Raw genomic sequence first — 22,744 nt, forward strand, 5'->3', positions numbered from 1 at the left:
GTGTCACTAGGAAAATTTCCAGTCGTTCTTTGTGCCATTTGTTGAGCAAGTTGACCCACTTGAGTTTCTAGATTCTTTATGGATGCAGAGTGATTTTTCTGGATGGCTCTTGACTCTTCAATGAAAGAATTTGTGGTTGTCACTAATTTCTCCATGGCACTCTCCCAAGCAGCCTTTCTAGGTGGAAATTGGTTCGTTTGAGCTTCTTGTTGACCCTGAGAACCACCTTGCTGATCTCTCCAGGAAAAATTTGGATGATTTCTCCAACCAGGATTGTACGTACTAGAGTATGGGTTATTCTGCCTGTTGTTATTACTCACAAAATTCACCCGTTCTAGTTCTTCTACCTCATTATCATCCAGTGCTTCACAGACTCCAGTTTTATGTGCTCCTCCACAAAGGTTACAACTAGTCTGCTTTAGTAATTTGACGGGGGCCACTTGTGGTTGTATATTTATAGCTGCCATTCCCTTCTTTATCTCAGTGGCGATAACCTCTTCCATCTTTGATAGTAGCCTGCCTGGAGCTAACCCATCCATAACATTCAATTCCATTACACCACTTGTTGAACCACCACTTCTGTCATACAATATCATCTGTTCATTTGATGCCATGATCTCAATAATCTTTCGTGCTTCTGTTGCGGTTTTGTAATTCAAAGAACCACCGGCTGTGGCATCCAACATAATTCTAGTGCTCGGCCTCAAACCATTACAGAATATTTGCATTTGTGCAGTGTCGTCATAAGCATGATTAGGACATCCGGCTAGTAAGTTTCTGAATCTCCTGTAAGTGTCACGAAGAGATTCCCCTTCTTTCTGTTTGTAACCGGTGATTTCTTGCCTCTTTCTAACGAACATGGCTGGGGGGAAATATTGTTCCAAGAACTTATCCTCAAGATCATCCCATGTGGTGATGCTGTCGGCGGGGAATGAAAGAAACCACTCCTTAGCATCATCTATCAAAGAGAATGGAAATAGCTTCAATTTCTTGGTTTCCTCAGATAAACCATCCACCTTCACTGTTTCACATAATTCAAAGAAATTTGTGAGGTGTCTATTAGCGTCTTCGTTATGTCTACCGGCAAAATGAATTTCCCTCAACTCTCGGTATAGAGCAGGACTTATTTCAAACTTATTGACTGTAACCGGTTGGTGATGAATGGGTAATCGAGCACGATTTCTAATTCGATTCCCATATTCTCCGAGAGTACGTTCTGGTGGTGGTGGGTCGGCCATTTCAGTAAATATGACACAATCACCCAAAACCTCTTCTTCCACAACTAACTGTCTTTCCCTTTGTCTCCTTTCTCGAGCTGCCTTTCTATGTGCTTTCGCTGTTTTTTCAATTTCTGGATCAAAGATAAGTTCTGCTGAGGACTGGCCTCGCATACAAGGTTAGACAAATTGTGAGTACTGAAGAGTTAAAGAAAGATAAATAATTAAGTGAAAATAAGAGAGTTTTAAACCAAATTTTTTTTTTAAAATTAGAAATAAAATAAAGGAAGAAATTTTATTGCAGAGCAAAAAATTTCAATTCAGTAAATAAATTAAATTCAATAGTGAATTGGCAATCCCCGGCAACGGCGCCAAAAACTTGATTGCGTTTCAGCAAGTGTACTGAATCGTTGCAAGTAATAATAAAACGGTAGTACCGAGTGTCGAACTCAAGGATTGCGTTTTACTATTGAATTATATTTGATTACTAGAATTGAACAAAAAGGTTCCCAAGTTGATTGAAATAATGTTTGAAATTAACAACAATAATAAAATTGATCTTTTATAATGAGAAAAATGTCAGGGATGAGTTTCACTTCGAATCCAACCTTGGTGTCTAATTTGATCCTAGTTACTGAATTCCTTTATTGAATTATTACCGAATTCTCTTTATTATTCTTGCCCTAATGTCTTAGTGACAGAACCTTTAATTCCAAAGTAACCCCTAATTCCTTAGTGGATTTAAGATTAGAATTAAGCATTACCGTATAGAAATTCTCTTGTAAATTATTGCTTTGCAACTAATTTAATTGGTTTCATGACCTGCATCTATCCCTAGACTACAAATTCATGAATTTCTCATCTCAAGCATTCGTAAAGTCCACTTCCGTTTCAAAATACAAATCGTAGAACATTTTAATGTTGATCAAGCAATAAAAAGCATTAAGCACAGAGATGAGAAAAACAATTCAATAAACTCATTCATATAACTAGAAATCAAATCAGAAAAATAAGGGTTTCATCTGGTTACACTCATCCCTAACAAATAGGGTTTAGTTACTCATGACAGAGATACAAAAGATAAGGGTTAAAGAAGAATTACAAGAATGATTCATGGATGATTCTTGATAAAACTGCTTCAATCGCGTTAGAAACGACCGTCTTTGAGTTTCTATGCTAGGGCACAAGTCTCCCAACTTCCCAATAGTGAAAAAGATCATAAAACAGTAAAAATATGTGTTTTTATGGTTGCTGGTGCGGGTATCGCGCCCCAGGCGCGCTTGGATGCGCCATTAAAATTAGAAGTTGTACTTTTCTAACAACATATTGGACCCAATTATAATACAATTATGTGTGCTCTGTAAAGAGCATTATCAAATAGAGGAAAATTTAAAATGTATATAATTTGCTAATGGAAGTATTCCAAAATTGTGCTATGTGAAGGTAACAGAGGTGGTCCAGAGGCCTTTAGAGCTGGTGCTATATTGGTGTTTTGACACAAGGTGGTCCAGTGCCCTTCCTTTTGCCTTGCCTGGATGTTACCTTCAATCCAAGGATGCCGCCAGAATACATAAACATATACACTTCTCAATTTGATTCTAATGTTGTTATGGTACACTTTTGGCTTGAATTAATTGGTTCTGCATTGTTATGGTACACTTTTGGTATGTTATTGTTATGTATTCTAAATATCACAAGTTAAACTATGTGAGCTAATATTTAGTAAATCTTGTTCATGATAATTTTTTTTTTTTTGAAGAGGTAAAATGAACCTTTTTATTAATTATGTAGTTCAAAGCACAAGATGTGCATAGGACAAAAATTATAATAATACAGTTCCAAGTTAAGAGAACTTGTACAAACAAATCAAAACAAAATATACAGACACAATCATTCTCCCTTTACTTTTCTTTATTTTCATAGGTTTATTTTCATTTGTTAATTGTGAACTATTGGCTTGAATATATGCATAGCTTAACATGTCAGTGACAGTAATTATTTTAATTATTGAAATATTTTTAATTATCAAATAAGTAATTCCATTGTTGAATTCTCCCATTGCTGGGTTCCTGAATTATAGTAATCAATAATTGTTTACACGTCATTATATCAATATATCATGTTTTCCTACGTGACATATCGAACAACTATATGTATTAGATTCAAATAGCATATTATTCTCACATTCCTATTTTCTTAATAACTAGTAACATATAGATATCAATCCGCGAGATTATTTTTTTAAAAAATAATAACCATCAGAAATTATATATGATATATATAATTTATAAGTTTTATTTAGAATTAATTATTTATAAATCAAATTTTTCTTTGTTTCGTGAACTTACACTCTTATTAAACAAACTTTATATCTTAGTAGCATAAATTCAATTACTTAGATATCAAATCAAACACAGTAGTTGTATTTACAATTTTATTTTACATAGTTTATTTGTAATAGATGTATAAATTATAGATAAGAAAATTGACACTAAAGTGTTAGTCACGTCACAAAAGAATAACTTAAGTGCAGCTTAAAGAAGACATTAATTAAATTCAATTATGAAAATATGTGCATTTAGAATAGAATAATTGTGGAACCCGATAGATATTTTGTTTTCATGGTATTAGTGTGAAAAACAACATCATGAAGTAGCAATATCGATTTACAAGGAAGGAGAGTTTGAATTGTAAATATATCTTTTTAAAAGTTCTTGAAATAAACTCAAGTTTTAACTCAAGAATTATCTTGGTTAAGAAAACAGAAAACGGAGAACGTTCTTGGTTTTTATTATAAAACGAAGAACGTTCTTGGTTAGCTTACCAAACAGAAAATTAGTTTGTGTTTTATCTTAGTTAATCAATCAAACTTAATAAATAAAGAGATAAGATAGAGAATACCACACAAAGATATATCCTGGTTCACCCAACTCGGGCCACGTCCAGTCCTCACACTGTGAGTTTTTCCACTAAGTGTTTAAAACAAAGAACCTTCTTGATTTTACATAGTTCAGATCAACCTTGATCTGTTTCAATCTCTATCACTTTCCACCCAGAAAGTAAATGCAACACCTATCTAACTTTGATAGGATTTAATATAATCTAAACAAACTATAATATAACTCTTATAATTTGAGTTTTTACAATAAGATTGTTTTTTGATAGAATCTGAGATTTCTCAACTCTTGTTTGAGATTCGATTCTTTACAAAGAAATCAGTAGTAATCACACAATCTGATGTTGGAATTTAGAACTGCTTCTTCTTTGTGAAAATTGAGAACTTCGAGTATGTGAATGTGAATGATTATGGGAATTGACATCACTTGAATTTCTTGTTTTATTTCTGGATAGTGGTCTTTCTTTTATAGGCGTTTAGAAGCAATTAATAAGGGTCAAAAAGAGCTGTTGGTAGTGCTCTATTACTTTTGATCAAAACCAATATATGAGAATAAAAATAATCCAACCTTTGAATAAGTTAAAACTAATTTGACTGAGTCTGTTAAAGCCTTGCTTAATCAGTTTTGTCTTCTAATTTAAGGGCCTTTGAAGCTTCTCACTTAATCTTTGATGCTACATCTTCGATATGGAGCCTTGAATCTAGCCAAAATAGTTTGGAGAATGATTATAAGTCATTGCAGAAGTAAACAAAGTACTGATGTAATTCTGCAGAAAACGGATATTGATTATCAATCTTGATCTGTCAATTTGATCTTTCTGGAGATTTAATGATCAATCTATAGTTCCTGTTTTGATCTTTCAAGATGTCTTTATAATGTCTTATCATATATCAAGGTTGATTGAACTTTCTTGACATTTTGATTTAAGTGTTTTCAAACTGTTTCAACTGGTCTGTTTCGAGTCCTTTTATTTTAATGATTCGAGAACCTTCTTGTACTGAGATGAATCATATTTGTTCCTTGCCATGTACTGATGATATTGGTATAAAATTCAGAGGCAAAGGCTTTGTTAAACTGGTAGAGATTGATTGGTCAAGATGCTGTGACGATCAATCTTCAATCTCGAGATCGTTCTCCATTTTGTCCATAATGATCTTGTTTTAGTTTTGAGCTGTTTTTCTTTGCTTTGCTTGATTCTGTTCTTTAATTAAATTCACTCGAAATCCAAGTTAAATTAACATAACATTTTAGAATCTTAATTAACTATCTTAATTAACATTTGTTTATTTTCATCAAAACTTTAAATATAGAGTTTGTCTCAACACATCACTCTTCAAGATAAGTACTTCATTCGTCTCATTTTAAATATCTCATTTGAAGTGCGTACAATTGTTTAGAAAATGATTAGTTGATTTGATTTCAATGATAAGATATTTCAACTGGGGTGTCCCCTGGTTTGCAATCCTGTAACCCAAACCTTTTGAGAACCTTATCGATATAGCTCTTTTGTGACAATCCAAGAATACCTCGAGATCTGTCTCGGTGTATCTGCATTCCTAATACAAAAGAGGCGTCACCAAGATCTTTCATCTCAAAATGTTTTGATAGAAATTTCTTAGTTTCGCGCAACATGCCTATATCGTTAGTGGCAAGCAGTATGTCATCAACATACAAGACCAGGAAAATATGTCTGCTCCCACTGAACTTATGATACACACAATCATCAACTGTATTCATCTCAAAACCAAATGAGAGAATTACTTGATGAAATTTATGGTACCATTGACGAGAAGCTTGTTTTAGCCCTTAAACGGATTTTCTTAGTTTGCACACCATATTCTTTGGGTCTTCCAACACAAAGTTTTCTTGCTGTACCATATAGATCGTCTCATCAATGTCGCCATTGAGAAAAGGTGTTTTTACATCCATTTGATGAAGCTCCAAATTAAAGTGAGCACCAAGAGCCATGATTATTCTTAAAGAGTCATTCGATGAAACCGGAGAGAAAGTCTCTTTATGATCAATCCTTTCCTTTTGAGTATAACCCTTAGCTACCAGACGTGCCTTATATCTCTCCACATTACCATTGGAATCCCGCTTGGTTTTAAAAATCCATTTGCAACCAATGGGTTTCACTCCTTCAGGTAATGGGATAAGTTCCCAAACTGAATTGTCTTGCATAGACTTATACTCCTCATTCATTGCTTCGATCCACTTATCTGAATGGGAACCTTGCATGGCTTGATGAAAGTTGACCGGGTCGTCTTCCGTCATGCCAACATTTTCCTCTACCTCATTGATAAATACTATATAATCATCCGAAATAGCATTTTTCCTTTCTCTAGTGGATCTCCGCAATGTAGCTGGCTCTTGATGCACTTGTTCTTGAGGATCTTGAATTTGATCTGGATTTTTTTCTTCCTGAACAACCAGATCATCTTGAGTTTGTTAAATAATGGGAAAGTCAATTGGTGGAAGAATCAGTTCTGGAATTGTTACCGATTCTTCCTCAAAGACAAAATCTTTAACCTTAATCTTCCCCCCAAACTCAATATCCTCAAAGAACGTTGCCGTTCCCGTCTCAAAAATTGTTCTCAAATTAGGATCATAAAATTTATAGCCCCTTGATTTTTCTGAGTACCCTATAAAATAGCTGCTAATTGTTCGGGGTTCAAATTTCTTTTCATTCGGCCTATAAGGCCTTGCCTCAGCTGGACATCCCCAAACATGAAAGTGCTTCAGACTAGGCTTACGCCCAATCCAAAGCTCATAAGGTGTTTTAGCCGCTGCCTTAGTTGGTACTCTATTAAGAATGTATGTTGTTGTTTTTAATGCCTCTCCCCAGAGTGACTCTGGCAAGGTGGAATGACAAATCATACTCCTTACCATATCCTTAAGAGTCCTGTTTCGTCTTTCAGCTACACCATTCATGCTGGGTGACCCCGGCATAGTGTATTGTGGGACGATTCCACATTCCTCTAGGTATTTGGCAAATGGTCCCGGACGTTGTTCACCTGAACCGTCATATCTGCCGTAGTATTCACCACCACGATCAGATTTGACCTTTTTAATTCTTTTATTAAGTTGATTTTCAACTTCTGCCTTAAAGGATTTGAACACGTCTATTGATTGGGACTTTTCGTGAATTAGGTAAAGGTAGGCATATCTAGAATAATCGTCTATGAATGATATAAAATATTGTTGACCATTCCAAGAAGGAGTTGGAAATGGCCCACAGATGTCCGTATGTATCAATTCTAAGACGTCTGTAGCTCTATATGCGCCTAATTTCTTATCTTTAGTCTGTTTTCCTTTAATGCATGCTACACAAACGTTAAAGTCTGTGAAGTCAATGGAATCTAAAATTCCATCTGACACAAGTCGTTCAACTCTATTTTTAGAGATGTGACCTAGACGTTTGTGCCAAAGCACTCCTGAATTGAAATTGTCAATTTTCCGCTTAGTACCACGTGATTCCACATTCAAGGTTTCATTATAGTTAGCCACAGTTTCCAACAAATAAAGATTATCATAACCAGAAAGTAAACCGGTTCCAACAACATTCGAATTTAAAGACAAAGTAAATTCTTTATTCCCGAATGAACAATAATATCCTGATTTGTCCAAATAAGAAATAGAGATCAAATTCCGTCTAAATGACGGTACAACAAAAGTGTCTTCTAAAATCAAATAATGACCGGAACTTAATAATAATCTAAATTTTCCTATGGCTTCAACTTCTACCTTCTTCCCATCTCCTACATAGATGCATCTTTCAGTATCACTAGGCTTTCGGAAGTTCAGGCAACCCTGCATTGAAACACTGATGTTAGTAGTTGCACCAGAGTCTAACCACCAAGTGTTTCCAGGTACTGAAGCTAAATTAACCTCAGAACAGACCAAAGACAGAATCATACCTTTCTTAACACGCCAAGCGTGATATTTGGCACAATCCTTCTTCACGTGTCCAGAACTCCTGCAGAAGAAGCAGTTGTTATCCTTAGTCTGCTTCTTTTGTTCTGGACCCTTAGCAGCAGCTTTGTTCTTGGGCTCCTCAATTCTTTTCCTTTTGCCCTTGTCTTTAGAGATGCTAGTAAAGTGAGCACTTTCAGTCCTATCTTGCTTCAGCCTGTCCTCTTCTTGCACACATAATGAAATGAGCTCATTAAGAGTCCATTTCTCCTTTTGACAATTATAAGTCACCTTAAACTGACTGAATTGCGAAGGAAGAGACAGCAATACTAAATGAATGAGTAAGTCATCTGACAACTCAAGCTTTAGACCTTTAAGCTTAGAAGCAATGTTGGACATCATCATAATGTGCTCTCTTATATTTCCCTTGCCTTGATACTTCATGGAAATTAAATTCTGAAGCAAAGAACTTGTTTCAGCCTTATCACTTTTTTCAAAGCGTTTTTCCATCTCAACAAGGAAATTTTTAGCTGTAACTATCTCATTCGAGACAGCACCTCTAAAGACCTCAGGAATGTCACGCTTTATGATCATAAGACTTATGCGATTTGAGCGATCCCATTTCTCATACTCTAATTTTTCTTCAGAAGAACTAGAGTCCTTAGGAGTAGAGGGTCGATCAATTCTTAATGCAAGGTCTAGATCCATGCAGCCAAGAACAATCAAAATGTTCTCTTTCCATTCCTTAAAATTTGTCCCATCAAGGACAGGAATAGAACTCAAATTTGCAGATATGGAAGCAACCGATGCTGTAAATTAAATAAAGAACGAAACTTAGAAACTCACATTATAGGAAAATAAATCAATAAATAAATAAATACATATGTTCAAATCATGGAATTTAACCCATCTCAAGATACCCAGTGCACCATTGATGTCAAGTCTTTGGACAGTAACACCAACTGCTAGTGGTACTCTTGTTGCAACGATCAAATATTGACAATAAGACATGTCAAACAATAAACCTTCCTTTGGACCGATTTACTGCTCACATGTATACCAAATAATTGTCACACATTTATCATCGCAGGTGTACCATGTAATTCTGCCAAATATTAACCTTCCTTTGGGCCGGTCAATACCCGCATGAATAAACATATACACAGCCATTTGACACTCTTCACGAGCAATTTAGACAAGAGAGGTCACTTTGGCGACGTCAAGTTTCAATTAACTCATTCAAAAATGTCAAACTTGACTTGAACATATATTTATTATATCCAAATAAAACAATATTTAAAAATAAAAAAAAATATTTATATCCAAATAAAACAATAACAAAAATAAAAATTTATTTTTCACTAATATAAACTATATTTCATTAGTATTTGATAATTATTGTTTTATAAAAAAAAAATTGGATCTGAAGTTATAGCAGCCCTGAAATTATCTCCAATCATGGATTGTATTGTAATAAAATTTTCTACAGTAAATATACTTGCTGATAGCATGTCAGTTAGGCATCAATTTCAACATAAGCCAAAACAAAAACAGGAAAAGCAAAATCAAAATCACTGTGGAAAAATATACAGTATTATAAGATTCATTTCAAAAAAAAAAATCCTATAAATATACATATCCAAATTCCCAAATTACAAACCCTAAGATTTAGAACTAAATTAATATTCAGTCTTATTATATTTAATCCACTTTTATCCCTAAGTTCACAAACACCTTGACGATCAACAAACACTCACTATATTTCAATTTAAGAATACAAAATTAAAACCTTAATTTTTTTTTTCATATTCGGTTAAACACATGCACAAGGGAGGGTGAAAGGTATCATGGATTGAGTTGCCTCAGACCACTAACATCAGCATCACACCACAGGTCTTAATTACACAAATACCAAATATCCATATATCATAATTTTATCCAAAAAATAAAAAAAATAAAAATAAACCCTAAGTATATAGGAATTGAGAAATATCAATCAATGGCTAATTCGAAAACTATTAAATCTCATTCCCAAATTGAATTTCAAAACCAAGGCAATAACCGAATTTCATCATGAATTAAACATGGTAGGCTCTGATACCAATTGTTAATAATCCATGTCAATTACATGATGAATGACCAAAGGCGGAAGCGTACCTGTGGGAATTGCCATTGATGAAATCCTAGGATGATGATGATAGACCAATAGGTTGGGTGATCTTCCTCAACAAAACACCCTGAAGACCTTGCTCTCTTGATGGGGATAGAGAGAACCAGAGAGTTTTCTCCTTTAGGGTTTTGAAACTGAATAGTCTTATTGTGTTTGCCTTGGGGACCATTACCCCTATATATAACTATTATTAGTTATATCCCATATTGCAGTATTTCCAATTCAGCCCCTCATTAAATTAGAAACTGCCTGGTATCTACACTATTAATTTTCATAACTATTATGCTCTTTAGCCATAAACTATTATATATTATTTGACCCCTAGTTTATTGGCTAATTATATAATGACCCTAACACACTTTATTAATTAATTACATATGTGACCCATAAATCTTACATGCATGTGTTCATCGCCAGCTCACATGCCTTTTGTGTCAGGTCTTTTTTGTTTAGTTATACGAGTCAAAAACAACAAATATAATGTCACTCATGATGCTATTATGATGCAAAAGAAAATATTAAAATTTAATATGGAGAAATATAAAATTAAAAATATAGATTAAAAGTTTTAAATTATCTTATAGACAAATGTGTTGTTATTAAAAGTTTTAATTTTCTAAGAATTATGTTAATTTCAACCCGTGTCCATTTGATTTATTGGTATCCCCCAAAATTCAATGAAATCGCTCAAATTTGTACAAAATTGTACGAGTGAAAACAAATACTTAAGCATCGTACTGCTGGGCACATAGCAACCAATATGTCTCCTTCAGCTTGTCGTACATTGAGACTCAATCCACATTAAATATTTATAGTTAATTTATGTCTTTTAGTTGTTACATTCTTTCCATGTGGCACATTGGCTAATATATACTCCTTCTCTATAGTAATTGTTATAAATAAAAATATACTTAACAATACTTACACAGTATTAAAGAAAACTAGATAAATATGAATATTTTTTTAACAAGTATATCAAAAAAATTTAACAAGTATATTTTTTAAGAGATCCAATCTCCTACTCCTACACTTCAATTGGTATTTGAGTATTTTTGTTGTTGTTGTAACAAATAATTTGAGTATTTTTACAATTAAACATAGAACATGAATTACATAATGGACGAAACTCCCACTAAAATCAAGATTCCTCAAACTGTAGCACACCCATGTGAGCAGTATGCTCATGAAAGACCTTGGGTGGTAGACCTTTAGCGAGTGGATCCGCAATCATGGAGTTTGTCCTTAAGTGTTCTATGGATATCTGTCCACTTTGTACCTTCTCTTCAACAACTAGGAACTTAATGTCAATGTGCTTTGACTTGGTTGAGCTCCTATTATTGTTAGAATACAGGACTGCTAATCTATTGTCACAATACAACTTGAGTGGTCTTTCAATCCCTTCAACTATTTGCAGCCCCGTGACAAAATTTCTCAGCCAAATGCCCTGGTCAGATGCCTCATGAATTGCTACGAATTCTGCTGCCATGGTTGATGAAGCAGTAAGACCTTTCTTGGCACTACGCCAAGAAACTGCTCCACCAGCTAACAGAAAGACATAGCCTGAAGTTGATCTTAAGCTGTCTTGGCATCCCGCAAAATCTGAGTCAGAGTACCCAGTGATCTCTAACTGGTCTGACCTCCTATATGTGAGCATGTAGTTTCTTGTTCTCTTCAAATATCTCATGACCCTCTTGGCTGCTTTCCAATGGTCAAGACCTGGATTGCTTAAATATCTGCCTAAAATCCCTACTATGAACGCTATGTCTGGACGCGTACATACTTGGGCATACATAAGACTCCCTACAGCTGAAGCATAAGGGATCTTTTGCATTTCTTGAATTTCCAAACTTCCCTTAGGGCACTGTTTGAGACTAAACTTGTCTCCCTTAGCAACTGGGGTGTCCCCTGGTTTGCAATCCTGTAACCCAAACCTTTTGAGAACCTTATCGATATAGCTCTTTTGTGACAATCCAAGAATACCTCGAGATCTGTCTCGGTGTATCTGAATTCCTAATACAAAAGAGGCGTCACCAAGATCTTTCATCTCAAAATGCTTTGATAGAAATTTCTTAGTTTCGTGCAACATGCCTATATCGTTAGTGGCAAGCAGTATGTCATCAACATACAAGACCAGGAAAATATGTCTGCTCCCACTGAACTTATGATACACACAATCATCAACTGTATTCATCTCAAAACCAAATGAGAGAATTACTTGATGAAATTTATGGTACCATTGACGAGAAGCTTGTTTTAGCCCATAAATGGATTTTCTTAGTTTGCACACCATATTCTTTGGGTCTCCCAACACAAAGTTTTCTGGCTGCACCATATAGATCGTCTCATCAATGTCGCCATTGAGAAAAGCTGTTTTTACATCCATTTGATGAAGCTCCAAATTAAAGTGAGCAACAAGAGCCATGATTATTCTTAAAGAGTCCTTCGATGAAACCGGAGAGAAAGTCTCTTTATAATCAATCCCTTCCTTTTGAGTATAACCCTTAGCTACAAGACGTGCCTTATATCTCTCCACATTACCATTGGAATCCCGCTTGGTTTTAAAAATCCATTTGCAACCAATGGGTTTCTTTCCTTCAGGTAATGGGATAAGTTCCCAAACTGAATTGTCTTGCATAGACTTGTACTCCTCATTCATTGCTTCGATCCACTTATCTGAACGAGAATCTTGCATGGCTTGATGAAAGTTGACTGGGTCGTCTTCCGTCATGCCAACATTTTCCTCTACCTCATTGATAAATACTACATAATCATCCGAAATAGCATTTTTCCTTTCTCTAGTGGATCTCCGCAATGGAGCTGGCTCTTGAGGCACTTGTTCTTGAGGATCTTGAATTTGATCTGGATTTTGTTCTTCCTGAACAACCAGATCATCTTGAGTTTGTTCAATAATGGGAAAGTCAATTGGTGGAAGAATCAGTTCTGGAATTGTTACAGATTCTTCCTCAAAGACAAAATCTTTAACCTTAATCTTCCCCCCAAACTCAATATCCTCAAAGAACGTTGTCGTTCCCGTCTCAAAAATTGTTCTCAAATTAGGATCATAAAATTTATAGCCCCTTGATTTTTCTGAGTACCCTATAAAATAGCTGCTAATTGTTCGGGGTTCAAATTTCTTTTCATTCGGCCTATAAGGCCTTGCCTCAGCTGGACATCCCCAAACATGAAAGTGCTTCAGGCTAGGCTTACGCCCAATCCAAAGCTCATAAGGTGTTTTAGCCGCTGCCTTAGTTGGTACTCTATTAAGAATGTATGCTGCTGTTTTTAATGCCTCTCCCCAGAGTGACTCTGGCAAGGTGGAATGACAAATCATACTCCTTACCATATCCTTAAGAGTCCTGTTTCGTCTTTCAGCTACACCATTCATGCTGGGTGACCCCGGCATAGTGTATTGTGGGACGATTCCACATTCCTCTAGGTATTTGGCAAATGGTCCCGGACGTTGTTCACCTGAACCGTCATATCTGCCGTAGTATTCACCACCACGATCAGATTTGACCTTTTTAATTCTTTTATTAAGTTGATTCTCAACTTCTGCCTTAAAGGATTTGAACACGTCTATTGATTGGGACTTTTCGTGAATTAGGTAAAGGTAGGCATATCTAGAGTAATCGTCTATGAATGATATAAAATATTGTTGACCATTCCAAGAAGGAGTTGGAAATGGCCCACAGATGTCCGTATGTATCAATTCTAAGACGTCTGTAGCTCTATATGCGCCTAATTTCTTATCTTTAGTCTGTTTTCCTTTAATGCATGCTACACAAACGTTAAGGTCTGTGAAGTCAATGGAATCTAAAATTCCATCTGACACAAGTCGTTCAACTCTATTTTTAGAGATGTGACCTAGACGTTTGTGCCAAAGCACTCCTGAATTGAAATTGTCAATTTTCCGCTTAGTACCACGTGATTCCACATTCAAGGTTTCATTATAGTTAGCCACAGTTTCCAACAAATAAAGATTATCATAACCAGAAAGTAAACCGGTTCCAACAACATTCGAATTTAAAGACAAAGTAAATTCTTTATTCCCGAATGAACAATAATATCCTGATTTGTCCAAATAAGAAATAGAGATCAAATTCCGTCTAAATGACGGTACAACAAAAGTGTCTTTTAAATCCAAATAATGACCGGAACTTAATAATAATCTAAATTTTCCTATGGCTTCAACTTCTACCTTCTTCCCATCTCCTACATAGATGCATCTTTCAGTATCACTAGGCTTTCGGAAGTTCAGGCAACCCTGCATTGAAACACTGATGTTAGTAGTTGCACCAGAGTCTAACCACCAAGTGTTTCCAGGTACTGAAGCTAAATTAACCTCAGAACAGACCAAAGACAGAATCATACCTTTCTTAACACGCCAAGCGTGATATTTGGCACAATCCTTCTTCACGTGTCCAGAACTCCTGCAGAAGAAGCAGTTGTTATCCTTAGTCTGCTTCTTTTGTTCTGGACCCTTAGCAGCAGCTTTGTTCTTGGGCTCCTCAATTCTTTTCCTTTTGCCCTTGTCTTTAGAGATGCTAGTAAAGTGAGCACTTTCAGTCCTATCTTGCTTCAGCCTGTCCTCTTCTTGCACACATAATGAAATGAGCTCATTAAGAGTCCATTTCTCCTTTTGACAATTATAAGTCACCTTAAACTGACTGAATTGCGAAGGAAGAGACAGCAATACTAAATGAATGAGTAAGTCATCTGACAACTCAAGCTTTAGACCTTTAAGCTTAGAAGCAATGTTGGACATCATCATAATGTGCTCTCTTATATTTCCCTTGCCTTGATACTTCATGGAAATTAAATTCTGAAGCAAAGAACTTGTTTCAGCCTTATCACTTTTTTCAAAGCGTTTTTCCATCTCAACAAGGAAATTTTTAGCTGTAACTATCTCATTCGAGACAGCACCTCTAAAGACCTCAGGAATGCTACGCTTTATGATCATAAGACTTATGCGATTTGAGCGATCCCATTTCTCATACTCTAATTTTTCTTCAGAAGAACTAGAGTCCTTAGGAGTAGGGGGTCGTTCAATTCTTAATGCAAGGTCTAGATCCATGCAGCCAAGAACAATCAAAATGTTCTCTTTCCATTCCTTAAAATTTGTCCCATTAAGGACAGGAATAGAACTCAAATTTGCAGATATGGAAGCAATGGATGCTGGGAATTAAATAAAGAACGAAACTTAGAAACTCACATTATAGGAAAATAAATCAATAAATGAATAAATACATATGTTCAAATCATGGAATTTAACCCATCTCAAGATACCCAGTGCACCATTGATGTCAAGTCTTTGGACAGTAACACCAACTGCTAGTGGTACTCTTGTTGCAACGATCAAATATTGACAATAAGACATGTCAAACAATAAACCTTCCTTTGGGCCGATTTACTGCTCACATGTATACCAAATAATTGTCACACATTTATCATCGCATGTGTACCATGTAATTCTGCCAAAAATTAACCTTCCTTTGGGTCGGTCAATACCCGCATGAATAAACATATACACAGCCATTTGACACTCTTCACGAGCAATTTAGATAAGAGAGATCACTTTGGCGACGTCAAGTTTCAATTAACTCATTCAAAAGTGTCAAACTTGACTTGAACATATATTTATTATATCCAAATAAAACAATATTTAAAAAAAATATTGTTCACTAATATAAACATTATTTCATTAGTATTTGATAATTATCAAAAAAAAAATTTCTAAAAGAACAAAAAAAAAAAAAAAAGGTTTCAAATGTGAAAACCAAGCTGTGGAGTGGCATGCAAAAAACAAGCAAAATAAGTAAGGTAAAGGACGCACGTAATTTTGCAATCATAGTTAACCACAGAAAAATTCAAGTTATTTAATACATGCTCATATATATGTATATCCCACCCAAAAATATGTGACCTAAAACCAAGGACCTAATGCCTAAACCTACTTGGCCTTAAGCAGAAATTTAATGTGTTTGGGATTATGAGCATAGGCAGCAAGGATTGAATTGAAATCCTTAGTGTATGACTGAAAAGGTTCTGATACTATTTCAAGAACCAAAAAAAACAAAAAACAAAAAACACATGGAATCAGATGCAGTCTCATTGATGGTTTTCATCCATACGTAATAGCCTTAACAGTTACAAACAAACAAAACACTAGGGAAGCAAAACAAATAACTATCCTTTCAATAGTTACCAATGGCTCGAGAAATTCAGGCTCATACAACCATCAAAGAAAATACCATGGACAAGCAGCATTAACAAATTAACATAACAAGAAATCAAAATTCCAAATTTTATTATCAAATAACATTTGGATGTTACAGATTGTAGTTCCACCGATATCCAAATTCCCAAATTACAAATCCTAAGATTTCAATCATGTCAAAATTCCCAAATTGAATTCTAAAGCAAAGACAATAACCGAATTTCATCATGAATTAAACATGGTAGGCTCTGATACCAATTGTTAATAATCCATGTCAATTACATGATGAATGACCAAAGGCGGAAGCGTACCTGTGGGAATTGCCATTGATGAAATCCTAGGATGATGATGATAGAGCCAATGGGTTGAGTGATCTTCCTCAGCAAAACACCCTGAAGACCTTGCTCTCTTGATGGGGATAGAGAGAACCAGAGAGTTTTCTCCTTTAGGGTTTTGAAACTGAATAGTCTTATTGTGTTTGCCTTGGGGACCATTACCCCTATATATAACTATTATTAGTTATATCCCAAATTGCAGTATTTCCAATTCAGCCCCTCATTAAATTAGAAACTGTCTGGTATCTACACTATTAATTTTCATAACTATTATGTTCTTTAGCCATAAACTATTATACATTATTTGACCCCTAGTTTATTAGCTAATTATATAATGACTCTAACACACTTTATTAATTAATTACATATGTGACCCATAAATCTTACAATAATTATTATGCATACCAACAATGTGATGTGAGGTACATTTTTATTAATTTATCTTGTATTCTCTTATATTGGAAATGTCTGCCGATTATATATAGTTCTACTTGGTGGGCAATGTTTATGCTAATAAATAATTAAATAAATTATTATTGTTTAAATAATTACCTATGAATTTTAATAAAAATGAAAACTACTTTGAGTTGCTTATGAGAAATCTTTTAGTTTAATTATAATTTTTGGATACTTAGTAAAAATATTAAAGAAAATTATTTTTATTATTAATTCCAAAAAAAAAACAAATTATATTTACATTATATAAAAACCCCAAAAATTTATATATTTTTATCTAATTGTTTTTATAATCTCAAATAATCTACTCTAGTTCAAAAATATAGATTTTAATCATTTTCATGTTGATGTTATTACAGACCTTAAATTTCTATGCTTGCAACAATCTTAGTGTTCACTGACCCCAGTATTGACGGCTTTGACATTTCTTCTTCTGGTGTGAGTAACAGCGCAGGAGCTCATATAACCATCAATAGTTGCAACGATGCATTAGTCAAACGCTTTTTCTACTAACCCCAGTATTGACGGCTTTGACATTTCTTCTTTTAAATATAATTTAATACAAGATTCCACCATTTATACATGTAAATGAAGTTCATTTTAATATTATCCTTTATGTTTTTAATTTTAGTATTTAAAAATGAGTTTAATATATGGATCCAATTTCTTCTAAGTGAACAATTTACTTTAAAGAATAAGTAGATAATATCGACCGTTGATAAATATTATTGATTAATATTATACGTACACATAGTATGAATCATTATAATATTAACCGTTAATTTGTCTATTTAACTAACTTATCACATTATAGAAGTCAAATCCTTAATATATATATACTATATCCGTCCTTTTCGGCCTTTGCTTATAAATAAATATATGGTTTTATAGCAATTGATTGTTACTCTTAAATTAATTACTCTATATACATATATGTGCAATTTTAATATGAGCCACCCTTTTTTATACATAACAGGTGAAGATTGTATTGCTGTCAATAGCGGCTCCTCATATATTAATGTAACTCGTGTTGTTTGTGAACCAAGTCATGGGTTAAGGCTATTTTATATGATTTGTATTTTAATTTTGTAAAACTTAATTGAATATTAAAAATGAACTTGTCAAACTAATCAAATGGTTTATAAAGTCTAATTAATTAAGAATAAATTGATCGAGAGAATATGAATTTATACTCTACAACTGAAACTTTGTGAGCGAGTAACACTCACACACTAAACCTATGAGATATGAAAACTAATTATCACACTATATTATTGTTTTATTTGGGGTATATTCACACTTGATATTTCTATAGATATTTGAGTTTGAGCATTCGAAAAATTATAATGAAAAATTTGTGAATTAATCCAACATTGGAAGCCTTGATAGAGATTATTCTTATGAGACAATTCAAGTGGTTCATGTACATAATTGCAGTTTCATTGAAACAACAAATGGAGCAAGAATCAAGACATATCCAGTGAGTTGATTAGTTTATGATTAATTTTTTTTATAGGTGTGTTTTCTATGATGTGTTAATCTTATACATATTTGACCAAATATGTTATATGAATAATAAATGTTATATTTTATTATTTTATATATTTTTCTAAAAAATAATAGTATATTAGTGTAAATATTTTTAAAGAATAAAATTTAGGCGATTTTACGTGTATATGTGAGTTGATAATTAATATCATATTTTCTTGTGTGTTTGACTAATATTAAATGTGTACTTAATTATATTTAATTATTTTTAAAGATATCTTATTTTAATTATTTATTTTATAAATAAGTATCTTGTGATAGTAGTAATATTGTGTTTGATTTTCTTTATTTTTATATACTTATTTTGGAACTGTGATTATATATATATATATATATATATATATATATATATATATTATAATTTAGTAATTAACATAAAATCTTGTTGTTATATTTATTTATTTTATAATTTTGATAATTCTCTCATGATATATTATTATAACGTGAGTATTTTAAAAAATAAGTATAATTATAATGATTAATTTGAATATAAGAGATTGGGTTGTTAATAATATGTATTTTTTTTAAAGGTTAATTATTTTAGTTACTCTAATTATCATATGTTAGTTATGAAATATTAGTATTAGTAATATTTTATTAATGAGATTGTGTTTAAAAAATATAATATTGAAAAAAATTAAAAATTATAGTGATTAATTTGAATATAAAAGATTGGGTTGTTAATAATATTTATTTTTTTAAAGGTTAATTATTTTAATTACTCTAATTTAATATATGTTAGTTATGAAATATTAGTAATATTTCATTAATGAGATTATGTTTAAAAATATAATGTTGAAAAAAAATTAGTATTCATAATTGTTGGTTTTTTTTATTAAAAGAAATAATAAAAAAGGGCTAAAATGTATTTTATAGGCTAGATCCTTATGTAATAGGAAAACTTGATTAAATAATAATAAAATAATAATAAAACAAAACCAAAAAAATGAGAGAAGGCAGCCGTACTAGAGATAGCAACAAAAGTAGCCAGCGGCACCCATCTTTATAAAGAAATTGACACCGGTCATCTATATCTATCCCTGAATTTGTTTTAAAAAATAATAATATATTAGTGTAAATATTTTAAAGAATAAAATTTAACCGATTTTACGTGTATATGTGAATTGATAATTAATATCATATTTTTTGTGTGTTTGACTAATATTAAATGTGCAATTAATTATCCTTGATAGACTATATTATCCACCTATTTGAAGTGAACAGTGGATAGTATCATTACACAAATATACCTGAGAATATGTGAAATGAAGATTATTTTGCATCATATAGGTAGGGTCTGATGAGCTTAGTGATTATGGGAAGTACAACTGAATGAGTTTGATCGTGGCGATCTGCTGTTGAGCCTTAAGGCAAGATTGTTAGACATTGGAGGTATTCGGGTGGAAATTCCTAGGTGTTTGGAGGTATCACTCCAAATATCGGGAACTATCATGCAACACACGTTTACCTCGATTGTCGTGTATATGTGTCTCGGGTTAAGTTGAGGGGATCTATGAGGACATGACCAATTTAAATTGTCCGTCCCCCGAGATAGTGGCATAATATCAAACCTCATAATCAAGTACTTCATAATTAGAATTGTACCATATTATGAAGTTGAGACTAAGTTCATGCATAGGTTTTGTTGTGATTAATATATGTCGTTTGTGATAATAATTTTTCTTAAATGATTTGATGTTATAATGAAATGTATTGATTTTCCTTTAGTGGTTTTGACTTTATAATGTTATATTTTTTCTTAAAGAATATTTGGGTAATGATATGATTTATTTACGATTAATTGTTTGTTCTCCTTACTTATATTATACTATTAACATGATTTCGAAACTCACCTCCGTCGTTGTTTGTGTTTGACTGGTTTGGCCATTCGTTTGTGAAATCGCAGTTATTACAGGTTAATGAGTCTTAAAGTTCAGGTTTCGGAGAATCCCCGCTCTGATAGGTGATATTGGGAATGAGAGTCATAAGTTGTATTTTTATTTATTTAATTAGAAGCAACTTTTTGGATGAAAATCTTATAAGTACAGGTAAACTTTTGGAATTAAGAAATTATAGTTAAATCAAGTTTACGGAGATTGCATTGTTTTATAAGAGAAAAATTTTTAAAGTGACTCTTTTGAATTTTGAGAAATGTGATATCCTAAATTAGTTATAAAAGTTTTATTTTCTTGAAAACAAATTTCTTTATCCGTTGCGAATTAAAATTTTAAAATTTTTTATATAAATTATTTTATAGGCTAAATTACATCTGTGGTCCCTTAACTTAATTTCAGGTAACGTTTTAGTCCTTTATCTTTTTTTTTTCTTCCCGATTTAGTCCTTTATTCCTAACAATATCAAATAAAGTATGAAAATATAAGTTTATTTGAAGATTTGCGTTACGAATTTGATGAAATTTGTATTATATTGAAGAATATAATTAATTTTATGAGTTTTGATTGAATTGTTTTTTGAATTTTTGTATAAAAAAGGATAACATTGTTGAAATTTTAAAACATAAAATATCGAATTGTCACTTAAAATTAAAATAAAGGACCAAGTAGGGAAAAAAAAAGATAAAGGACTAAAACGTTACCTGAAATTAAGTTAAGGGACCACGAATGTAATTTAGCCTATTTTATATTAATTTAGAGTTTAGGGTATCACACAAATCACATAATTTTGTAAATAGGCACCAGTAATACATATGATTTTATTTACATACATTAACAAATATTGACTCATAGATATAAAGTAGTAAAAAAAAAACATAAAATGAATATTCATTGTCGCGGCCTAAAATTTCGAGTGTTTTTCGAATTCAACGGAGTCGCCACCAAAATTTATTTTAAAATAGGGAAAATATTGGGAAACCCTTAAAAATAGAAAAAAAAAGATGGTCTATGAAACTAAATTTGAGTTCGGGTGTCGATTATGCGTAGGGAAGGTATTAACACCCTACGACATCCGTTAAAAACGGTTACCTATAATTAATTGTGTAAGATTAATTTTAACTTAAGTATATTTATTTTTTTTATTATTAAATATGAATAACAATTATTACTATATTTAAAATATGATTTTGAAATAAATATGTTCTTAACAAATAAAGGACAAAAAATTTATTTATGTGCTTGATAAGAATGTGATCTTCCTCCTACGTATCTCCCCGTGAGATGGAGAAATCAAGGCTACGTAGTTCTTGGTTAAAAAAAAATCCGAATGTTTTGAGTGTGTTTAAAAAAAAATTGTTTTGTGATAAAAAGTTTTGACGAAAAGAAAAAAAATAAGAGTTTGATTTTAGTAAGTATTTTAAAATATGAGTTTTAAGACGATCAAGTTGTACAACTTGTTTCCCAAAACTCAAGGAATAAAGAAGATGTCACTTCTAATTTAATTCTCTAAAAATATTTTATTATTTTCGATTTTTAAGTTGAGTTTCAAAACCACCAAGTAGTACAACTTGTTTTTAACAACTCAAAGATAAAAAAAGTTACATCCAATAAATAAATCGGTTTTAGATTAGTTCATTAAAATAGATAAATGAATGAATAAATAAATAAATGAATAAATAAATAGAATAAAATAAATAAGTAAAATAAAGAGAGTTTTAGAACTATCAAGTTGTACTACTTGTGTCCTAACAACTCAAAGATTAAAAAGAGTTACGTCTAATAAATAAATCAATTTTAGATTAGTTCGTTAGAATAAATAAATAAATGAATAAATAAATAGAATAAATAAATAAAATAAAATAAAATAAATAAGTAAAATAGAGTTTTAGAACTATCAAGTTGTACCACTTGTGTCCTAACAACTCAAAGATTAAAAAGATATCACATTTAATTAGTTTTTATCATAATATTTATTTGTATTTTTATGATGAAATTGATATTTAATTATGAAGAAAATTAAACATTTTAAAAAATAAATAAATAAAAAAATAAAAAATAAAATGAATAGATTTAAATGAGCTGAGATTAGTAAGAGAT

At 32.4% G+C, this 22,744-nt stretch overlaps 1 protein-coding gene across 1 annotated transcript; it reads right to left on the reverse strand.

Annotated features, from left to right (window-relative positions):
* Positions 1-7,565: 7,565 nt before the first annotated feature.
* Positions 7,566-9,537, reverse strand: LOC140919436 (uncharacterized). Its single transcript, XM_073365448.1, has 3 exons — positions 9,525-9,537; positions 8,032-8,835; positions 7,566-7,924 (listed from the first exon to the last, which is right to left on the reverse strand). Exons 1-3 carry the CDS (start codon positions 9,535-9,537, stop codon positions 7,899-7,901), a joined length of 843 nt encoding a protein of 280 aa, XP_073221549.1. The 3' UTR covers positions 7,566-7,898.
* Between the last annotated feature and the right edge of the window lie 13,207 nt (positions 9,538-22,744).

This window comes from Cicer arietinum, chromosome 2, assembly GCF_000331145.2.
Source record: "Cicer arietinum cultivar CDC Frontier isolate Library 1 chromosome 2, Cicar.CDCFrontier_v2.0, whole genome shotgun sequence".
NCBI classification, from domain to species: Eukaryota; Viridiplantae; Streptophyta; class Magnoliopsida; order Fabales; family Fabaceae; genus Cicer; species Cicer arietinum.

Excerpts from the sequence above, each read along its gene's own strand:
- LOC140919436 (XM_073365448.1), bottom strand. Across the intron at positions 7,925-8,031 it reads CGCTTGGCGTGTTAAGAAAG|GGTTGCCTGAACTTCCGAAA; the intron begins GTATGATTCTGT and ends GTTTCAATGCAG.